Raw genomic sequence first — 22,379 nt, 5'->3', positions numbered from 1 at the left:
ACATGACTTTTTGTTGGCCACTTATATTGCTGACCAAATGACAGCTTAAAGATGGCGCTAAGAAGGCATCATAATGTGAACAGAGAGCTGACGACGGCGAGGGTATGAGGTAGGTAGGTCAATGTGTAGAATTATGGCTGATCAACTGCAGTGGCGTATGGTATAGACTAGAGTTTGGGCGAGTGCACGGACTCGTGCACGAATCATTTCCGGAATTTCGGTAAGGAAAAGTGTAAGGAAATGAAAGAATTCTAACTTGCGGAAAATTTCGACCCCTAGAGGACCCCAACCAAAGATCATCTTGCCTTCCCCAGCAGCGAAAACAGCAGGCCTCTTCCCTACCTTCCTTTCCCTCTACTGCGTACCGACACCACCGTCCTGGGTTCGCTGCAGAACCTTTTTGCTCTAGAGGTACCAACTGCAACTACCAAGCCGTTGCAGCGGTCCTCCATCCCAGGGTGCTGTTGGTCCTTGCTCTTGGGGCTGTTCGGAGTGCATATGGAATGCATGGAGAGGGGGTGGAAGTGAAGGGAAAGGTGACCGCAGATCTTTTAAGGCCAGTCTGTTCATAACTCTAAACTGTTTACATTACCCCTATCCCGTCCCCGTCTGCCCTGCCCTGTCCTGCCAGCACACATACTACAACCTCATTACATGTATGTACGAACGCATGCATGCACTCTAGATTCCGAGCCACTCACTCATTCCCTACCACCTACCATTTCCACACCACACTTGACGATATCCCTACCGTATCTGGGCACGATACTGTCCAAGTAGGGAACTTTGGAGACTAGGTGGCAACATAGACAATACTACCTGGTATACAGCCTCGTTGGAACAAGCCATACTCGACGAAGCAACAGTGACTAGGTCTGGATTTCAGGCCAACGGAGACGAGCTGTAGCGCCAGCGCACTAATAGCCGCAGTTTGGTTCGCTTGATGAGTTTTGAATCGTGCGATATCAAGCTTGTGTTTACGTACCTGTCCGCTTGCCCCTTTTACCCCTAAGCAAATCTGTAATGCGGCTGGAACTGGGAAGTGGTGTCACAGTTACTATCATCACCACACACACACACACACCACCCCCCCCCTTTATACATGCATGCACGACATACGGTAGGGGGGTGGCACACACACACACACACACACACATACACATTACACGCCGCCCCTTTTTTCGGCAGTCAAGTCTTCTCTCTGTACATCATAGATATAGGTACCAGCGTTTCTGTTGCTTACCAACTACCAACAAAAGGAGTTAGAGAGAGGTCCAAGTTGAGCAAGCTCGTGACAAGCCAACAGTATCCCAGAGCCCAAGTCGGGTACATTCCACTCACATTCCGTGCGGTTATCGACATTGATACTTCTAGCGGGAACGAGAACACCGATTTCTACGTGAGGAAATGGGAAGATGAGACATGGACACTGGGGTGATACTCGCTTGCTGAGTGCCCTGGGAGTTTGGGAAGTTGGGGGTGGAGTTCTGTAGTCTGGATCATGATCAACCAATTTGCTACAATACGAGAGCTGGTTGAGATGAGATGGGACGTCAGATCTGACCATTGGAAGCTGGAGAAGATTGCAGCTTGACAGTCATTTTCTTTAGCTCTGGCTATTGGTACAAGGATAGTGGTAGACAGAGGGTTGCAGTGTCAGTCAGTGAGTGTCATTGATAATTTGAGAATGACTGATGACTTGTTGATGAACCCAAGTGGCTGAGTGGTTAATACGCCAATCACGTACAGAGAAGTTTGACTTGATCGACAAACCCGTAATTTTCTTCCTTCTTTGCTTTGCGTTGAGGGGTCTTTGGTGGTCTGACCTGTAAGCCAGTTTTATCATCGTATAGACAATTTCAATATCACTCTCAAACGGTCATTGAACATCGAAAACAACATCTTGGTATGAGGTTGTCATTTGAGCACATCCGGTAGCGACTGTTTTGCAGAAGTTGGGAAATTGCTCAGACTCGCTGTTCTGCCTATCGGTTTGTTTCTGGCGAACTTTAGTCACTCAGGAGAACCACGAAGGTAACCTGATAGAGACAGGAAAAGTGTTGTATTAGCCAAGTACGCACAGTCTTGTTTGTACAATAGCGTCCATCTCATTACCCTTGGAAAACGTATAGAGAACGGGCATGGGAAATGAGTTGAAACAGAAAAGGAAAAGGGTAACGGAAAGCTGTCACTTGTCTTCATAGAGTCAGCCCTTGTCACCATTCCAGGATTTTCTATGACATCTCGCTCTCCCCCTCCTCTACCCCCCCTCCCAATGATCAACATAAGCCTGAAAGTGATCTTTTGGGCCTGGCTGTAGCCAACACCAGAAAACCAGTCTTATACAGGGTAATCTCAACCTTTTTAAAAAAAAGTAGGTATATACGTGATTTCATTACTGTCGTGATCTTGGCTCTCTAGATCTAATCCTAGCCAATATCCTATATAGCAGCCTTTTTGATCCCTTCATTCATCTCGGACCCTTCCCCTCCTTTTTAACACTTTCACCAGCCTCGGGTCTCTTCACATTGTCCACAACTTGTGTCAATGGACAACCGCGCGTATAGTAGTGGAAGAAGCAATTTGGCTTCCCGTTCGGCACTTAAAGACCGAGTAAGCTCCTTCTATCGACCCCTTGGTTTATACTTACCATGCCGTGCGCCATAGCAAGCGATCGAGCCCACATGAAAGTCTGCGTACGGCTCGAAGGTGCGTTGTCGATCAGGTATCGGTCAGTGTACGTGCGTTACCCGGGCCACCGTCCGTATTGTGAGTGTCTCGTCTCGTAAAAACCACAGCACATCTTTAAGAATCCTCTCCACGAAAATTCTTTATCGCTTGACGATGGTGACTGTTTTCATCCATTAGTCACAACCCTTCCAACAGAAAAACATCCAAAGACATACCGATATCTTCATCAGCCAATTCGTGGCTGAGACCAACACGCTGAGGTTGATGCTTGACGGACTTGCCGTAAACAATAGCAACCTTGAACTGATCCACGATAGTTTTGTGAATAGTGTTACACTGCGGTTCATCAGCTGTTAGCTCGCCTCATTCACACCCCCAAACGTTTCTTTCGCTCAATCAGGTGCATCAAAACAAAGGAAAACGAGAAAAAAAAAAAAAAAAAAGAGAAAAAACTTACGAAATCCTCAACCGTGCACCTATTGCTCCTCAACACAACGGGAGCCGAATAATCCGGCATCTTGCCCTTCGGCTTGGTATACACGCGCACGAGCTTAAGCTTCTCCCACATGGCCTCCATCAACTCGTCAATGTTCCAGCCGTGCTCAGAACTGATGGGGACCGAGTTGGGAATACGGTACAGCAAGTCGAGCTCCTCGATACTGATGGCGTCGATCTTGTTGAGGACGTAGATAACAGGGATGTAGGAGCGCGACTTGGCCTCGAGCACGTCGATCAAATCATCAATAGTGGCGTCGCAGCGGATGGCGATGTCGGCCGACGAGATCTTGTACTCGCTCATGACGGCGCGGATTTCGTCGTTGTCGATGTGTGTGAGGGGCACCGTGCTGGTGATGTTCAGGCCGCCCTTGTCCTTCTTCTTGAACGTGATGTTGGGCGGCTCCTTGTTGATGCGGATGCCGAAGCCCTCCAGCTCGGCCTCGATGACGCGCTTGTCCGTCAGCGGCTTGTTAACGTCCAGCACGATGAAGATAAGATGGCACGTCTTGGCGACGGCGATAACCTGACGACCACGACCACGGCCGTCCTTGGCGCCCTCAATAATACCAGGCAAATCGATGATTTGTAGTGGGGCACCTATATGTATGCAACATGTCAGTTCAATCTGGACCTTGTGACGCTCCGGAGGATGAGAAGAAGAAGAAAGAGGGCTGCCCACCGTTGTAGGTAACCTGACCCGGCACACTCGTAAGCGTGGTGAACTCGTACGCGGCCGCCTCAGAGTGCTGGCCCGTCAGTCTGCTCATCAGCGTACTCTTTCCGACCGAGGGGAAACCAATGAAACCAATCGAGGCCACACCGGTTCTGGCGACGTCGAAACCAGCACCACCGCCGCCACCGCCGCCGCCCGAGGGCGTGAGCAGCTCACGCTTGAGCTTGGCGAGCTTTGCCTTCAGCTGTCCGATATGGTAGGATGTCGCCTTGTTCTTTTGAGTTCGGGCCATCTATCGAAGGGGGAAAGAAACATAGCGTTAGCCGAGGTCCGTCCTTGTTGCGTCGGTTCGTTCATCTTCGAGGGGGGAATCCGTTGGTAGTATCTCATCGTCCAGGTCGCGCTCCTCCAGCTCCAGTGCCAGGGCCTGAACAGCCTCTGTGTATGCCTGCATCTGTGTCGCCGGAGCCAGCGCATCTTGGTCTCTGACCTGTCCAACTTCTTGTCCTGTCTCGGGGGTGCCGTATCGTATCGGGGCTCGGAGGGTTCGAAAATCGAGGGCTATCGGGGACAGTTAAAACTCACTTCGGCCTCGATCTCTTTGATCTGTCATGGTGCGGCGGTCGCATCAGTTCCTTGTTCCAACATGTTCTCTGATGGGGAATGCGGAAGGGCGATATACGTACCTTGTCCACCGTGGTCGACATGATTGCTAGCTTTCACACGATGGCGTATCTGTATTATGGATTGGTGACTATAATTTCTCAGCCGTGGCAGGACAGAGCGTGGTTCAGTGTTTTCCAACCTGGAAGTTGATGATGATCTTGATTGTTTCTTGGGAATTTTGAAGGTGGGGCAAATTTCATAGTTTCAGCGCCGCGCCGATGCGGTTAAAATCGCCGCAGCGCGGGCGGACCTGCGGGCAGTGCACACACACACACACAGGCCCACGGAAGCTCCAAGTTCCTTTCGGTTCCTCAACACCCCTGGGCGGCCGGGCTTCCACTTGGCCTTGGCGCCGGCGTTCCATTGTTCCTACTCCCCCAAAGCTCCGTACCTGATCATCTACGGTACTGTACACATACCTACCATCGGGCTGACCCTCCATCACGCCGTCCTTTTCTCGACGGGACGGGAGAATTCTTCGCTCGGGGCTGTTTCCACTTCATGCGGTGTGGCAAAGAATTTCCGTATAGTTCACCTTTCGCTCGCATGGTGGTTGGTTCCGGTTACTCTTCTCTTATTTGATACACAACACGATACCACAGTCATCGATACTCGCACTTTCACCCGTCTGTTTTCCTTTCATCGTTAAATATCGTTAAGTTATACTAATGGAAACCAACAAACAAAACACGAACCAAACCAACAGCTATTCGCCACAACTCCATCCCATCCATACCACCGTTCATTCCAAGTTCGATGCTTTGTGAATTCGATGCCCCCTTCAGTCCGAATTCGTCATGATGATGATGATAATGATGATGCCCGCCTGGTCTACTTATCGACTAACGTCCGCATTTACGGTTTTCAAAACCTGACAAAGGCTATATGACTGTTTGTACAAGATAGCACGATAATACCGTATCATGAACGCTAAAGGTACCTGCAAAAGTTGGGTCGACATGACATGACCCCCGACAACCCATCGCTTCATCCTTTTCCACACAACTAACCCATATGATCTGCTTGACATTGACCGCTGGACTCCTCCCCATGACCTGTCCCGTTGGTTAACCTCGCTCAATACACAAACCAGCCAAGCTCTCAGTTTTGAGCGTATCGCGTTCCTAGTTGATTTCATCCCTGACAACCCAGTACATCTTGACATCGTAATAACCTTTGACACACATCGTAACCCATCAATCCTCTTCGTCGCCGCTAAGCATTTCATGATGGCCGTTAAGCAGCGGACGAGCTTGCGCGGGTCCAGTCTCCGATGATGGCGATATTGGGTGATGCCCATGCGCGTGCCCGTTGACAGTCCTAGCCCTTGGCGATGTGGTTCCATTCACGCGGTTTGAAGACGAGGTCGTGCTTATTGGCGATGCTGACCGGTGACCATTGGACAAGACGTGCGAGCCTTGGGCCTCGCCCAACAAATGCCCAAGCCCTTGCTTTCTGCAGAGTTCGGCGTACTCTGGGTCATCTGACCTCACGGGTGCTAGGCCGCGGCGGGGAACCCTCTCTTCCTCGAAAGGCATCTTGCTGACCATACCGACCTTCGGCCTCTCCTCCCAGATGAACTGGCCGTTGACAAAGTATTTGCTGCCGGGTGCAAAGCCATGATTTCGGCCCGCATCCGGGTCCTTCTTCCACTTTTCCAAGGGTCGGAAGTCTCTGAAGTATGTTTCATTTTCCGGAAGCTCGCGATAGGCCATCACAAGCCGAATGTCCCGCAGGTGAGGCATCGTAGGGATGATACGCAAAAAGTCAGAGGCCTCGTGAGAAATGTTAGTTGATACGCCATATCGTATGAAGCGTGGAAATCTGACGGACGCATACCTTGACAAAGAACATTTCCAAAGCAGCGAATTTCTCCCAGGCAGCACTTCGGAGCTTTTGCGTCACACGGTAGACGATGCTATCCGTGTCGTCGGTACCGTAGTATCCAGGGAGCTCTTTGCCGAGGTCGTAAAGATTCGGAGATGTCAGCGCATAGCGATCCGACTCAAGCTGCCAAAGCACGCGCTTGGCAATCTTTGATACCGGTATCCTTGTCCATGAGTTGTCTACACCCAAAAGTCAGCATTTGGGGGCAATGTTCAATCCAGTACGGTGAAAACTGACATTTTGAGAGCCGCAGGTCCTTCTCTCCCAACAGCAGCGCAATCTGCGTGTTGAGCAACCACTGCTCTCTACCTTCTGGCGTCCCAGTTGCCTCTGGATCGATGCAGTCGTAACGAACCCCCTGCATGATGCTAAACTTTTCAGCAATCTGTGGAATCCTGGGATTCGCTGCGCCTTCCAGCCACCGAAGCGCAGGAGGTAGATTGGCGATGCGAATGACTTCCTGCTCGTGGCGAATTCTTCGCTCTTCCGCCTCCTGAGCAGCAACACGCTTGCGCTCCGCCTCTTCCCGCAACGCCTTCTCCCTACGTTCCTTTTCCTGGCGCTCCTCTTCCTCGCGCTTACGACGTTCTTCCTCGCGCTTACGGCGTGCTTCATCAGCCGCTTCCCGTTCAAGCCTTTCTCTCCGGACCTTCTCTTCATGCTCCAGTCTTTTCCTTTCCTCCTCCTCTTGTTCCCTTCGTTTCCTCTCCGCAGCCTCTTTCTTCTTCTGCTCCTCTTCCTCTTCCCTCCTCTTCCGCTCACGTTCTCTCTCACGCTCTCGTTCGCGTTCGCGTGCCTCCTCCTCTTCACGCTGTTTCCGTTCCTCCTCCTCCTCTCTTCGTTTCCGATCTTCTTCTGCTTGTCGCTGTTTTCGCAGTTCTTCCAGGCGTTGCCTCTCCTCTTGAGCAGCACGTCTGGACTCGTCCTCGAAGCGTTTCCGCTCGCGCTCTTCATCCTTGCGCTTTCTTTCCTCCTCTTTCCTCTTCAATTCGCGAGCTTCTGACTCCATCTCAGCTTGCTTCTTTCTTATTTCCTGGAGTTTCCGCTTTTCAAGCATATGCCGTGTTAATTCTTCTTGGGCGGCATCATCCGTGTCTCCCATTTCCACCTCCCCGTCTTCGGATTTGACATGGATGCTGGGTTCGGGGATGGTGGGCTTGCCGGAGTCAAAACGTACGTGCTCTGAGGTGGATTCTGACTTCCGGGGCTTTGAGGTTGATCTCCTGTCTTCGTCATCTCTGCTGCGAGATCTAACTCTGCCGTCAGGTGGTGCAGCAAGACTGGATTCTCTGGACACAGAAGGCTTTAGGTGACGATCCTCGGCTGAGTTAGGCTTAAGACGCCTGTCCTTGCCTTCAACGTCCAACCGCCTCTTCTTAAGGGGGACTTCTGAGGGATCCTTCTCTGTAGACCCAGGGTGTGGCGGGGTTGCACTGGCCCGGTGTCGCTTGCCGGAACTTTCACCAGAAACAGATGATCGATCACGGGACTCGTCCCTTCTGATAGCCTTCGTCCGGTCATGATACTTCTCCATCATCTGAGGTTTTTCACACTCATCTCGTGGACTAGACGGCTGATCTCTAAACGAAGAGCCATTTGATGTGACAGAGGCGCGACGCTGCTTCTCACGCTCACCCTTGAGCTCCCTGCCAGAAATCAGCTTCCGGCGCGGCTTTGGAGTTTCTCCCTCGGATGATGCAGCGGCGACATCATGATCTGCACGTTTGGCTTTGGCAGTGACTCTTCCTGCGGGTGATGCTTCGCGATCGGAAATGGCAATGGTTGGAATCTTGTCGTCTTTCTTGGGCCGGCCAGGGCCGCGCTTGGGCGATGTCTGATCTTCCTGGTGAGTGGCAACGGAATCCGAACGCCTCTTCTCCCGAGGACTAGCTGGGACTTTCGAGGGTCCCGTTTTCTTTCCTTCTTTAGCAGGGCTTGAAGCTTTTCTCCGATGGGACTTGGACGCATCTTCCTTGATCTCGGTTCGTGTGCGCCTAGGCTCGCGGTCCGTCTCCCGGGAATTGGACAGTCTTTGGCTCTTAGCATTGGAACCGGGTTTCTTTTTATATTCGTCGAATGCTTCCTTCAGCATATGTTCCTCTTGCATCCAGTTGGGACCTCGTCTTTTGCGTGCAATCTCATAGTAGGTCTCCCCCTTGTACTTCTTGGTGGGATCGAAATTGGCTTGGTCCAGGAGCAGCCGGATGACCTTGATGTTTTCTTGACCTATAGCGGCGAGAATGGGTGTCGAATATTCGTTGGTCGAAATGGGTTGTGGATCAGGGTTTGCACCGCCTATAGCCAACAACAACTGCATTACCAGATCGTGACCACCACGAGCTGCAGCCACCATGGACTCAGGGTCGTCGAACTGGTCCCTAACCTGAAGAATCCGTAGGACTGTCTCCTCGTCTCCTTTGGCAGCGGCTGCACGAAGCGTCTTGTCATCCATGGGCATGTAAAGTAGATGATTGCTGGTCTTGGTAGCGCGGACGGTACCGGCACGTCGTCCACTAGACGGGTTGATGGAGGCGGAGGCAGGTGACTGCCGAGGACTATCCGGACCATGGGATGAGCGTGTATCCGTTGCGTGATCGAGATGGTGGTCTTCAGAGGTCGGCCGACGCTCACCCATCCTCTGCTTTGCTTCGTTGATGGCGCGTTTGATATCGTCGGCATTGTCGTGGTCTTCGTTGACCCGATCGATAGGCTCCTCGCCATATGCGTTGGCCTTGCGCGGGTTCACTCCGGCATCAAGCAGGATCTTGACGACCTCATAGTGGCCATTCTCCACTGCATCTATCAGCGGCGTGTCCTTTTCATTGTTGAGGCAATCAAGGTTACAGCCGGCTTCGACAAGGAGTTTCACAATATCGTCAAAACCGTTAATTGCAGCGATCTGGAGGGGAGTGTTGCCCGCATAGTCGGCAACGTCGATGTCCTCGGGGCGTTCCTGCAGCCTTTGCTTAGCGACGTTGTATTCGCCCTTGGCACAGGCTCGGGCAAGGAAGGTCTGGCCGTGGGCGTCTAGGTGCTTCTTGTGCGGCGCCATTCTGCCAGCGGGCGAGTGTGTGGATTCGGCGGCGGCCGGGGTAGCGAGACTGCGCAGTTTGGAGCTGCGCGGATGAGGGCTCCCGCGTTCCGAGGACTCATCAGAGAAATAGTCGGCCGAATGGAGGGGGACAGGGACGCGGCGCTTTTTCAGGCTCAATCCGTGGGCAGTATGACCAGGAAGCTGAGTTGAGATGCTTCGACGGTGAGCTCGGGCGTGGGGGGAAACCGATCTGGTTCGTGTGGAGGCGTGCGGTTCATGATGGGATGAAGACTTGTTCGGTGGAGGAGGATGGGGTCTGCGGGAAGCGTCGAGGCCAGAACCTGAAGTGCGCTGGCGGCGGACTTTGGGAGGCTCTGCCTCGTCGTCAGATTCGGCCTTGGGGTGCTTCCGCTTATTAGGCACGACTTTGTTGTTATCGAGCGATTTGGGCGGCACCGGCTTGTCCTGTTGTGTAGACTGTGCTGGCAGCTTGGGGAGGGAATCCACCGGGGCGGGCTCGGAGTCGGATTTTGAGTGGCCGTTGGACGAGCGGCGACGACGCTGGGGTGGGGACTCTGGCGCAGAGCTCAATCCACTCGATCCATCCTTGGCCTTTGCCTTGTCGGGAAGCTTTCTCTTCTTGGCCCCCAGTGCCCCCAGCGAGGAGGAGCCCACTGAGCCCTCATTGGAGCCATTAGGGCCATTACCTGCGACCGCGACGCTCCTGTCAGGTTTTTCGCTACGATCGCCTCTGTCGCTCTCACGGTCCTGCTGCTGCTGCTGCTGTTGTCTGCTGCTGTTGTGGTTAGCGTGCTTGCGGTGCGACGACACCACATCGTCATCATCGCTGCGGTTGTCGTTTTGTTTGATGATGGGCTTGCGGACTTTGACAGGCGAGTGATGGCCGTCCTTGCCCGGCAGCACAATGGTTTCGGCGTCGCTGTTGCCGTCGGCCGTCAAGGAGTCGTCGTGGTCCTCGATGTTGCTGGCGGCTTTGCTGGCGCTGTTGTTGATACGATGCTTGTTATCTCTATCATTCTTGTCGCTCCTGAAGATGGGGTCGAATCTCGCAGTGGTCGACTGCACAGTCGAAGTCGATGATGTTCGGATCACGGTGGAGGACCTGGGTTGATCGGAATCGCTGCCCTGGCGCTTGGGCGAAGCAGCTCTGACAGCAGGCTTCGTGGAGGCGGGCTCGACAGCATTCTGCGCATCCATGTCATTTACTGAGTGAACAAAACACCGTTTTGCACCATCCTGGTCGCTGTTCGGCCGGGGCTTTAGGGAGTTGGGGGGATCCGGAGACCGGGGCGGATTTGGCGACGGGGAGCAGGTCGAGGTTGAAGACGAGGACGATGCGCAGTCGGTGGTGTGATTTGGACGGGTAGGTAGCGTTGGGAGGGTGTGAGGGTGTAGTGGTGAGGGTGTCAGAGATGAGTAGACTGGCTCTGGGTGTTTCGCGCGGACGACGACAAGGCGGGAATGAACTGGAGAGGAACTGGAATAGAAACTGTGAACTGGAACAGGCGAGTCGAGATGGTAATCCTAGTAGTCTAGATGACGGGGAATCCGCTACCGCACAGCCGCCCCAGAAGACAGCGGTAGGCAAGGTCAGGCAGGCAGGTAGATAGGTACAGCTGCGCAGGTATTTTTTTCTTGACTGTTTTTGGGGGGTTAAGTGCCAATGCCAATGCCAATCCAATGCCAATTGCCAACAGTCAAGGATGGATCCGTATCTCTCAACTCCTGAGAAATGAGGGACCCGACAAATGGAACTTGTAAGACGTGACCGCAGCACCCCCTGGATGACGAGGAAAAATACGGATAGGGTTAGGGGCGGCAATGGTAAATGCTGCTAAATCCGATCTTGAATGCCCGAGTCCAGCTTCAACGACGAGAGATCAGAAAGCAAGCCGTTCGTTGAAAGTGGAAAACCAGGAGATTACAAATCCGAGCGGATGGAACTGAGGCAAGCCGCAGCTTGAATCGAGTTGGACACGGACCGAGCGGACAATGGCAATGGATGGGAAAGAAAAGATGACGGTAGAACACTTTGTGTGAGCACACTAGCAAAGTAGAGTAGCAAAACCGATATGGGTACAGTACAAAGCGATGGAAGTCTGCAGTGCGTCTGGAAACGTAGAGCGATGCGGAGGAATTCGACGGTGAGTGTGAGCGGAATTGACGGATGGATGGATGGTTCAATTTCAACACAGAAGCTGTTGTAGAACGTGACCTGGAAAGCAGGAGTAACAGTCACCTAGCCATTATTCAATCCCCTTCAATTTCTGTTTCGGAAAAGAGGCGTTGTTACTGCTGGCTGGCTGGCTGGCTGCCCGGTACCGTACTCAACTGGCTACTTCCCGGTCTGTATTTAGGGGGCGGTGTTTGGAGTGTGTGACCGCCACTGCGGGCATTTGAGGTGCGACCAACGGGACCAACCTAAGTGGAAGTGGAATCTCTATGAGACTGAAAATAAAGCTAAAAGTTGGGCCACGACAGCGGGTTGACAAGTCCAAATCCATTTCTAGGTAGGGGTGTCCACGATACTATCGCTTGGAGGAGAATGGGAGGAGCTAGTGTACACCCGACACTCACCACTCGGCAGCAGCCACGGACTCGGGTCTCTCACTGCACCAAGACACCATGACAAACCTGGGCTGGCCTGAGTCTTCCTTTTCTCTTTCCGCGGATTGCTTGGTGCAGGTGCTGCGGGCCTGGCTGCTGCTGCTGCTGCTGCTGCTGCTCCTCCTCACCTCTCGTCTGCTTGTCGGCCGGGGGAAGGAGAGAAAAGCTTCCACAAGTCTATTCGCCACCCTCGACACTGATTGGCTGTTCAGTGCAGGTCCTTCCTTGGCCTCTTGATTTTCCACAGGGCACCTCACGATCAGCCTTAGTGATAGGGTCACAGTGCCGAGTGTAGTGGACGGGCAGAGGGTGAGCAAGCTTGTGCACTTACTTCTGCCTGCCTCGAGATAATCAATGATTACATTGCTGCGCTGCTGCACTGCATCAGTTTTCAATTTCCCTGACCGGCAGTCATGGTGACAGTCTCAGCTTTGGGTTGCCGTCCGCACGCCGTGTCCCGTTTGGGGTGAGATGGGACGTTGGGACTCATCGCTATCCGGTGGTTGGTAATGGTCGGCATCAGAATACGGAAGAGATTTCAAAATGAACTCGTTCATGTTGCGACCCTGACCCTATCCGATCGATGCTTCATCCTCGTTGAGGGGGGACGAGTCTTTCCTTTTTCCGCCGCTATTCCCAGGCAGACATGATAGACCAGACCACAGATATTGCGTCGACTGCGTAATGACTTTTCTTGTCACTTGAATGGCCAAACTTGCTAGACTCTGCCTGAGCCTGCCTGACACGGAAAAGGTGTGTTGCAGCGGTAACCCCGGGCCTCGAATCCATTTCACCGTCAGACGGGCGGTGGCGGCATTGCATTTGTTTGGATCAGCATCCCGTCCAATGCTTGGATGCTTGACCTCTCGCTTTTTCTGCGTCTTGCCAGTGATGAAGGTTTCCCGACGTTTCACAGCCTGACTTATGGTAGTCCTTGGGCGCGCCCTGCTGCTTCACCCGTTGATGGCTGGAAGAGCGAGGGGGAGCCTGTCTTGGGAGTACTGAGATATCGCCGCCCGGTCTGCCTTGATGCCTTTCTCAACACTCGGAATTCACTTCAAACATTGGCGTGGTTGGTTGGGGGTTTTGGTCTGCTTGTCAACGGAGAGCCAAGGCTTTTTGATTGCTCGGGCCCCGCCTTTTTTCTTCACGGCCCGCGGACATCTCCTAGAGGACCCACCCATAACGGGCGGAGGCCCTCGCAAGACACACCACAACAGACACGCACCCCCCTGCTCTCTCAAATGGTGCTGATGACGCAGACACTTGCAAGCCAGCATCCAGGCCATCTTGAGCCCATGATTCGTTGCCATGAAACTGATGTCAACGATTTGACTGACTCCATCCACGACTACACTACATACTGCCATTCGACCATCTTATCCACCTTCTAATCGATCGTCTCTCCCATCGCTTCTTAGAGCCTCAACATCACCATCAACGAGCGACCAAATAGCATCAAATAGTGGGCGACGAACGATACAATGGCGTCCTCCCAATTCAACCTGCCGCCTTCCCTCGAGGCGAGCCGTATAATAGGCCTGCCGCCCTCGGCTTATTACATCGCGGATTTCATCAGTGAAGAGGAGGAACAGAAGATTCTTGAAAAGGTATCATCATGACTAGCTTGTTGTTCCCTGGCTCCCTCTTCATTCTCTAATCACCATGACGGGCCAAAAAAAGGTTGAGAGGGCTCCTAAAGCAAGATGGCGTCAACTCACCCATCGCCGACTTCAAACATGGCCTTCGGATCTGGTTAAAAATACCCTCCTAGATGGCCAACCATTACCAGTTTGGCTAGAAGAACCGGTCATCTCGCGTTTGCTCTCCGTCCCAGTTTTGCCGTCCTCATCCGATAGCAGTGGCGATGAGAAAGAGAAACAGCAGCAGCAGCACATCTTCGCGGATAGCCCCCACGGCCGGCCTAACCACGTCCTTATTAACGAATACCCTCCCAACACGGGCATTATGCCGCACAAAGACGGAGCGGCATACCACCCCGTGGTTTGCACAGTGAGCCTTGGATCGAGTCTGTGCCTCAACCTCTACAAGGCCAAAGAAGACGGGGCCCTTGATTCGGAGCCCGTGTGGAGGATTCTCCAAGAGCCGCGCAGCTTGTTAATTACCACCGCGGACCTGTACACTGAATACCTTCATGGCATTGACCCTCTTTCGGCCGACGTGAACATGTCGGAGCGGACCATTGCAAACTGGAGTCTTCTCCGCGAGCCGTCGCTGTACCAAAACGGGGAAAACCAGAGGGGAGTCCGGGTCAGCCTCACGTATCGCGATGTTCTGAAAGTCTCCAAGCTGGGGAGCAAGCTCGGTCCTATGTTTAACCGTCGTCCGTGAGTTCAAACAGACAAACGAAGAAGCAGAGGAAAAGAATCACAAAATGAAGGGTATCATGTCCCACTTTGTTTCCACCGCCTTGCTCCCAAACTTCTCGGCGTACCACTTCCGCGTACCCGCTGCCGTCACCCCGAGGTTGACCACGACAAACACCAAAGCGCACAAGAGCGTCCTGTTAAGCAGCTCTCCCTGGGGAGCGGCAACGATCGCGAGTGAAAGGTAGACCAGACATTCGCAGAAGTAGTGAGGACAGATCAGGTAGCGGAACAGGCCCAGATCAGGAAGGGAATACTTCTTCAACCCGGCGAGGTGCCTGTGACATCTGTACTGGTTGACTGAAGCGTAGAGGAACATGAAGGTTCCAACCAACGCCTTGAAAGATGGCATGGTATAATCGATTGCTCCTGTGGATTGGTAGTCCAGTATGGCCCCTAGACACATTCAATGTTAACACACCAAAAAACAACAGCACAACAACTCTACTCCAGGAACACCTTACCAGATCCCTCAACCCAAACAGCCACGCTGGTAAACAGATAATAACTGAGCCCCAAAACCCAATGCACGATCCACATGGTAGATTTGGACTTTCCGTGCACCAACGAGTCTTCATACAGCCGTCTGCTTCCCTGGAGGAACATCATCGTCCAGGCCAGGCCGACTTGACCGAGAGTAACTGAAGACGCCGACACTCCTCCTCTTTCATCTTCCCCCTTCGCCGTAGGAGAGGCTTGACTGCAAGTAACCACCCTCAACACCCTCCCATCAACAGCAAACTGCCAAAACCACAACAGCGAGCATGCCATAGATGCCACGTAAAACGTGATGAACCAGGAGTGCGGAACTTGGCCGTAGGAGGTGAGGGTGTCGGTTAAGGAGAGCAACCAGTTCTTGCCGCCGCGCTCCACACGATTGGCTTTGGCTTTGACTTCGGCTTCACTTCCCGTGCCTCTGCCGGTGTCGTTCTCCTCTTTCCCCTCAGATCTAGACCCAGACCGAGACACCTCGGACTGAACTTTCCTCGCCCCATAATCAACCAGCCTCCTGCTTACTTCATTGGGCATGGCTGCTACGGCCACCACCGCGCCCGCGGTAAAGAGGTAGTAGGCTTGGCACCATTGTGAGGGGGTGATATCGTTCAGCCTCTGTAGAACCGCTGCTAGTGTAGTGTTGTCGAGTAATGGCTTCCACAGGTCTTCCATCTTTTCTTGCTAGTGATTTGTTGGGTGAGCATGAGTGGTTGAATGGCTCCGATTTGTCTCGAGGCCTCGGATGTCCGGTGTTTAGTCCCGGTAAACTAAAGTGCCTAGGAAGTGGTCGTCGTTGGTCGGTATGTTGCTACTATGTAGCGAGTTGAGGTGGTTTTCGACGGAACGGTCTATCGACTTTCCACGTGTTGACTCTTCTTTTGTTCGTTGAGGTCGGACGACCGTCGTTGGTCCCTTGTCATTCAGTTGGACTCGCCGCTATCTCTTTCCGGGTTTCGGGCAGCATGTGAAGTGTCAGTCAGGGTTCAGTGTTCGTTGGCAAGCGCGAGCGCTTCTGCAACTAGAGGTAAGCAGCGCATCGTCCGGTTGGTCCGTGCTTGGCTAGCGCCAACACCACTGCAGTTATTTAGCTTCCACTTCCTTTGGCAACGACGAGTGACCTCGATGAAACTACCTACCTAGGTTAGCCGGTGTAGATGGAGCTCACAGCAGGTGGAAGGACCATTCTTTGTTGATAGCGCATTTGGATATCCTACAGCATTACTGGAAACAGCGAGAGAGATTCGGCTTGTGGACAGATACGATGTGGTGGTATTTCTATCGCAAACTCGGAGGAGAAAAAAAGAACTAAGACTTTTGAAGTAGACATGGATGATGGGTTTCACTACTCACTAAACCTAATACCAAGTATGATAATCTCGATCCTATCACTGCCTTCTTCTCCCGAGCCCCAAACCACTCGATCTCCTACCCATCCATCACCCTAAAAGGTGAAACTACCCCGTGACCAGAATTTGGAGACTGCGGTGACAGAGGAACAATAGGAGAGAGACTCATAGTCACACTACTGGCGCCATCCGCGCCCGAAGCCTCGCGAGTCAGATCCGTGCTGATGACCAGGTCTTCCTGTCCCTTGAGGTGCAACACAATCGTTAATCCATGGATACCTGTACTTGGATCATGGTGGCAACCAGTTTCCTCTTCAGATGACCCTTCTCCTTGTCTTATAATCTCTTGTGGTGTTGACGATGATGTGTATCCGTAATCAACTTCAATCGGCGGGCGGATTTCGTCAGAGCTCGTCCTCTCTTGAATAGCCCGACGAACATCACTAAGGTGATCATGGATACCAGCAGACGACGCAATCGGGGCTTTTTTCGGTGATGGCCTGTTGTCTAGCGTCTTAGCGGTGGGCGTAGAGACAACATTGGAGGTAAGCAAAGGTGCTGTCTCACTCTCCCTCCTGGTTGTTACTCTGTGGTTGCTGTGTTTTGTCCTGTCTACGATGGCATCACGAAACTGATAGGATGTCACCGGGGAGCGCGAAGGAAGGGATGATAAGCTTGTAAAGTCACTGTAAGTCTGATGGTGTATGTCCTCCACAGCTGGAGGAGAATGAGGGCCCTTGACGCGTTGTCCAATGGGCTGCCGAGCCGAATGTAGTGATGAGCGTTGCTGTTGCTGTTGCTGTAGCCACTCTTGGCTATGGCTGCCGGGGAAACGTGAAGTGGTTGGTGTCGGCGTTCGATTCTGGCTGTGACGTCTATCGCCGCCAGCGCGCTTTGCACCATTTCCTGAACTTGGAGTAAGCGTTCGGCCCGGCCGTGGTTTCGGAGTTGTAACCACGCTGCGAATGGTTGAGGGGGTAGAACAGCCTGAGTAGGTAGAACGATCGGACTGCATTTCTGATATCCGGCTAATGACTGTGGCCAGTCCGGCCTTGTTGCCGCTTCTGCTGTCTGCTTGGAGCGGATGCCGATTCCCCTTGCTTGAATTGGAGGCCTGCTCAGATACTGGTAAGCCGAGAATTCGCGCCTTCAGGTCCTCGCTAACTTTGCGGCCGACCTTTCGGGCGTGCCCATGTAGTGTTGTCTGTTCGTGAAAATCACCGCTATGTTGATGATCCCCGTGCTCTCCTTGTCGCTCCTGTACCCCGTGACGCGACTCCTCGCCTTTCTCGACAGTCTGTCTCTCTAGCTGATCAAGCTGAGGAAAATATGGGTTAGTGACAGTCTCGCGCGCTGATGTCTCCTGAATGGCATGACTACCGACAGAAGCACCAGTTCGTTTACTGTCACCAATGTTGGAAGTCATAGCTGTAGCTGTACGGGTCACACTTCCAGTCCGAATGCTATTTCCGGGAGGTACAGCTCTCTTCGTCTGATTGGAATTGCCTCCTGTTCTCGTCGATGGGAATTTTAACCATAGCGGCGGACTGGATACCTTCACCTTGGGCATATAATACCGATTAGTGGCATGAACGCTACTATCACTGCTACTTTTCACGGTCTCGGCGTCCGCTCCTGGAGATTCGTCCGATGCCCGTGAGCTTGGCCCATTCGCGAGTTTTCTAGCCTGTCGTTTCACTGCCGAGAACTGTCTTGCCACAGCAGGTTGAGCGGGCCTCATCTTATGAACATGGGGGGCAAGCAGAGGAGGAGAGGGCGATACAGCAGCTACCGGTTTTGGTGGTGAGATCCACCTGCTCGTATCAGATGTCTTTTTGAGATCGCTGGCCATTGTACGAGGAGGAAGAAAAGGGAGTGGAGGTAAAGGCGGGTGCACGGGAGACGGTGACAACGTTTCAAGGGTACCCCGAGTCTCTTCCGATGCAACAATATGGGTGATTTGTGCATTGCTGACTGATGAAAATACGTTCAGTGGGGATGTTCCTTCTGTGTACTCTGTAGTGGCCTGGCTGAACTCCTCGACAGCTGGGGCGAAAGCATGCTGATGCAACGATGGCTTGTCTTTCGTCTCGGAAGGCAGATTTGCTAGCCTTGTTTCGTTTTGCACATTGGAGAATCGTTTGCGATGCTCTACTTCTTGAGGACCTGCGGGATCTTGACTGGCGTTTCCGGCTTGTACAAGTGCATAAGCTTCTGGTGATGACACTAGTGCCGGTTCAGTTGTCGAGGCCCATGAATCAGAAATAACTGATCTGGCATTCCGGTCGGCCACCAGAAAGCGACTGCTTTTCTTTAAACAGATTGTCAGCCAAGGTAGATCAATTTGAGTGGGCAAAGTGATAAATCTCCGAGGGAGACTGAGCACACGCCATGCCCCCCCTCTGCCCCAAGTAATAGAAAAAAAAATACATATATATGATGTAATTTAAAAAATCCATTAAAATATCAAAATTGATTGACAGAACGGGAATTGTCGAATGCTCACCACTGGTTTCCTCTGCCTAACGGCACCACTCTGGATGTCTGTTGTCGTTGCCTCACCTGCTGCGGATGGTGTTACTGCTGGCATTTCGTTAGGTTCCGGATATGGTTTGCCAATTTCTCTGGTCGGTATCTCCGTAGGCATGGGTGGCTTCATGGTATTGGGACTAGGATCACCCGATCGAAAAGGGTAAACAGCCTGAGATGCTGTGACCACTTTTGTGACATCCTCCTCCGCAACAACTTCCGGCTGGCAGTTCCGACAAAATGGGTGACCACTAGAAGGACAATAGAGTTGTGCTTTGACATCACCGCCACATATATGGCAATGGAATATCCTCCAAAATCTCCGGACTCTGGACATGTTGACACCTTCGGCCTGGAGTTTGTCGTGGTGCTCCTTGATTATCGATTCGTCTTCTCCGTCGACTTCGTCCCCTTTGTCCGATAACTAGCCGGGAGGCGGTGTTATGCCGTACTGGTCAAACAGCTGCCTCGCAGTCATACGATGACCGCTAATTGGCGACGGTTTAGCAACTGGGCCTGTGCGATTGCCCGCTGTTAGGGGAGATGAGACAGGCGCTTCTGAAATCCAGTGATAAGTAGGCGAGGGATTGCCTTCGTGATGTTTGGGCGTGTTGATTTTTGATCGCGGGTTAAACATTTCCGGCGAGTTGTATGTTCGGAACTGGGGCGACACTTTGGAGCTGTCCTTGGGACGGTTTTGCCAGGACTTGTCCCAAAATGCGTGATTCCTGAAGTCGATTGGGTTATCCCCCGGGTCGATTGTCCTCTTGTGCGTCGCTGGCTGTACGAAACATGCCTCGGCGGCTGACTTGCGCCCCCAGCCAAACTATATTCTCGCAGCTGCTGGTTAGACGTGAGTAAAGACAACAGGGTATGGCGGCTTAATTCTTCGAAAACGAAGTCAGGGTGCAGCAAATTCGAGCTTAAGGAGGAGGATTAGTTGCGTGCAAACATACATGTTCGCTTTCCCGATCGCGTTGCATAGTATGTATCAACCACTCCGGAAATCCTGTCTTGAGCCTATGAAAAGGGCTGAGTGGTAACGAGACAAGCTTTAGAATGTTGATATGCGAGCTGAGGGTAGCGCAGAGTAGGGATGAGCGTCTCCTATTGTGTCGCTTTCAGTTGCTGAGCGCGACAAGATAAATGCCAGGTCGGGGAAGAGGTTGATTAAGAATGTCCATCGTAGGTTACGTAGGTACCTAGGGAAAGGGTGTTGATATTCGGCGTAACGCGATTAATGAGCCAAGGTTGTGAAGTTGGAAGTTTGTTGACGGTGATCAGTCCGTAGGATGTAAGGGTATACTCACCCTTCGCCAAACGGAAGTTGCTCATGTAAGCGAAGCTCGTGCCTTCCTAAACATAAGTGAATGAAACGGCTGTTGTGTCAGATGCGGCAGTCACGATGGCCGATCACTAGTGGCCCTCAATAGGCAAGATCTGTGCACACTCAAAGCAGCATGTTCAGGTGTTGTCTCCTTAACTAAGATGGGAAATCATGGTGTATGCTACAATGGGGGTAGGATTAAGGATGGTGATACATCTATTTGAGAACAGCCTGGAGGGACTCGAGGACCTACGTCATATCGTTAGTAACCACAGATACGGTGGAATCGCGCCCAACTACACGCCTCTCCAACTTACCTCGAGCTCAACCTGGGCCTCAGCAATGTCTTGCTGGCTACCACCACCGCTGACAATCTTCTGGGCCTCGGCGATCTGGGCGCGGACGGCCTCGGCGCTGAAGTCCTCAAGGGCGTAACCCTCAACGGCGTTGATGCTGAGCTTAGAGCCGGGCTGGACAACGGCAAAACCACCGGAAACTAGAACATCTCGTGTAAGCCCAAAGGGTACTTTGATATGGCGACATTTGCTGTTGCTGCTGCTGCCGCTGCGGTTGCGGTTGCGGTTGTGGAGGACGATGACGTACGGAAGTACTGCTTGTTGCTGCCGCTCTCCTCGATGACCTCGACAAGGCCGGGCTTCAGCTGCTCGATGGAGGGAACGTGGTTGGCAAGGACACCCATCTCACCGGAGACGGCGGGGATGTTGACCTGGACGACATCCTGGGACTTGTAGATGGCCTATATGCGGCAATAACTCGTCAGCCATGGTGCTGGACCATGATGGCATACGCGGGCACATGTCAAGGTGGCATCGGATGGGCGTAGTCGAGCATCGATCGGACCGGGTCGCAGTCGTACCTGGTGAGGGAGGGAAAGGCTGAGCTTGATCTACATGACATGCGACAACAGTTAGAGCTATGATAACGATACGGAAGCTTGGGACTCTGAACATCAACATGCCTTGTCGGCGACGGCCTCAGCATACCCTCTGCGCTGGAGGGGGGCGCGGACGGCAGTGGGGCGCACCCGGAGGGCGGCACGAGCAATACGGAGGGAGTTCATGGTGATATGCGGTCTCAATTGAGGGCAGGCCGTCGTCGTTGTCGCGATCGGTCGTTCCGTATCGTCAAGCAGTTTTGCCAATGGCCCAATGCTAGTATGGAGTACCGACCTCAAATTCGCTTAGCCGGGAACCGGGGACAAGGAATAATGTTTGTGCGGGGCCCGTCTTCTGAGAGCTTCAGCAGCACCTCGAGCACTGCCCTGGAGGGAGCTTGTCTTCCAGCGAAGCACCAGGCAAAAGCTTGGCAAAAGAACCTTGACGTCGGGCACGGTCGGGATGGTTCTTGGCTCTGCGGAAACTCCCGTTTTTCGATGATGCAACAAAAAGGAGATGACACACCGACTTCACATTTCACGCGCCAAGAGATTATGCAGCTTACCTTTATCGTTCTATCGAAGCTTTCGTCCAAGCAAATCCACATTGTTCGACATACTACGCCCCATGCCACGTTTGACAGCAGCGGAGCACGAACCACTCATTCCGAACAGAGCGACGGCGAGAAACTGACGGACCGCTGCAGTCTGCAACTGAAGCTCCCCAACGGGGCGGATAAAGTGACCGTATGCTCTGATAATGTGACCGTATACTAACCAGAAGGGAACACCCAGAGGTACAGATCGCGAGTCTTATACGCGCAAGGTAACGACGAGCTACCAGTGCCCTCATAGAGCCGTTTCGCGCAGTATAATAAAAAAGAGTATTTCGGTAGGATCTTGGCTATCCCATTTCAAAACTGCATTGGAGTTGCAAATGTATGACTATGTTACTTATTGTCAAATTTTGGTGCGGCTCACATCTGCTGGAGATTCGGTGTGTGGTGTCCCCTTCTAGTTAGTATACGGTCACATTATCAGGGCATACGGTCACTTTATCCATCCCGCTCCCCAACCAAGGTCCCAATGGCTCCGTTTCGCGAATTTCAGTTGTATCGGCTGTCCTGCCTGGCCTTTGGCTCACCTCACTGGCCGCTAACATCATGAAAATTCACCCAACACCAGGGGCATCGCCGCGACGACACATCTCAAAACTGCCATGTCGTTTCTCACTTTCACAGCCAGTCGTCTTTGCATCTTCACATTGTTCTAGATTTCCATCCAGGATTTGCAGATCATGAAATAACCTCAAGCGCATATTGT

At 52.6% G+C, this 22,379-nt stretch overlaps 6 protein-coding genes across 6 annotated transcripts; all 6 read right to left on the bottom strand.

Moving 5' to 3' along the window:
- Positions 1 to 594: 594 nt before the first annotated feature.
- On the bottom strand, positions 595 to 2,143 carry NEUTE1DRAFT_110244 (uncharacterized protein; the record flags this gene model as incomplete). Its single annotated transcript, XM_009852857.1, has 8 exons — positions 595 to 639; positions 720 to 793; positions 986 to 1,035; positions 1,156 to 1,201; positions 1,244 to 1,246; positions 1,342 to 1,573; positions 1,748 to 1,826; positions 2,082 to 2,143. 8 exons carry the CDS (start codon positions 2,141 to 2,143, stop codon positions 595 to 597), a joined length of 591 nt encoding a protein of 196 aa, XP_009851159.1.
- A 221-nt stretch (positions 2,144 to 2,364) lies between these two features.
- NEUTE1DRAFT_82292 (developmentally regulated GTP-binding protein 1) lies at positions 2,365 to 4,562 on the bottom strand (the record flags this gene model as incomplete). Its single annotated transcript, XM_009852856.1, has 6 exons — positions 2,365 to 2,851; positions 2,907 to 3,027; positions 3,149 to 3,786; positions 3,869 to 4,154; positions 4,448 to 4,468; positions 4,549 to 4,562. 4 exons carry the CDS (start codon positions 4,152 to 4,154, stop codon positions 2,832 to 2,834), a joined length of 1,065 nt encoding a protein of 354 aa, XP_009851158.1.
- An 800-nt stretch (positions 4,563 to 5,362) lies between these two features.
- NEUTE1DRAFT_82289 (uncharacterized protein) lies at positions 5,363 to 10,667 on the bottom strand (the record flags this gene model as incomplete). The annotated part of the gene is made up of 3 exons (XM_009852855.1): positions 5,363 to 6,303; positions 6,368 to 6,594; positions 6,653 to 10,667. 3 exons carry the CDS (start codon positions 10,665 to 10,667, stop codon positions 5,725 to 5,727), a joined length of 4,821 nt encoding a protein of 1,606 aa, XP_009851157.1.
- Positions 10,668 to 13,925: 3,258 nt separating this feature from the next.
- Positions 13,926 to 15,722, bottom strand: NEUTE1DRAFT_82283 (uncharacterized protein; the record flags this gene model as incomplete). The annotated part of the gene is made up of 4 exons (XM_009852854.1): positions 13,926 to 14,174; positions 14,229 to 14,406; positions 14,533 to 14,833; positions 14,929 to 15,722. 4 exons carry the CDS (start codon positions 15,629 to 15,631, stop codon positions 13,926 to 13,928), a joined length of 1,431 nt encoding a protein of 476 aa, XP_009851156.1.
- A 662-nt stretch (positions 15,723 to 16,384) lies between these two features.
- On the bottom strand, positions 16,385 to 19,171 carry NEUTE1DRAFT_100967 (uncharacterized protein; the record flags this gene model as incomplete). The annotated part of the gene is made up of 2 exons (XM_009852853.1): positions 16,385 to 18,531; positions 18,868 to 19,171. The coding sequence occupies 2 exons, from the start codon at positions 19,169 to 19,171 to the stop codon at positions 16,385 to 16,387; spliced, it is 2,451 nt and encodes an 816-aa protein (XP_009851155.1).
- A 1,105-nt stretch (positions 19,172 to 20,276) lies between these two features.
- Positions 20,277 to 21,368, bottom strand: NEUTE1DRAFT_117051 (ATP synthase subunit delta, mitochondrial; the record flags this gene model as incomplete). Its single annotated transcript, XM_009852852.1, has 5 exons — positions 20,277 to 20,410; positions 20,479 to 20,657; positions 20,765 to 20,918; positions 21,039 to 21,068; positions 21,141 to 21,368. 5 exons carry the CDS (start codon positions 21,240 to 21,242, stop codon positions 20,378 to 20,380), a joined length of 498 nt encoding a protein of 165 aa, XP_009851154.1.
- Between the last annotated feature and the right edge of the window lie 1,011 nt (positions 21,369 to 22,379).

The sequence above is a fragment of the Neurospora tetrasperma genome (assembly GCF_000213175.1).
Source record: "Neurospora tetrasperma FGSC 2508 unplaced genomic scaffold NEUTE1scaffold_3, whole genome shotgun sequence".
NCBI lineage: Eukaryota > Fungi > Ascomycota > Sordariomycetes > Sordariales > Sordariaceae > Neurospora > Neurospora tetrasperma.
This window is presented reverse-complemented; position numbering and strand designations above follow the sequence as displayed.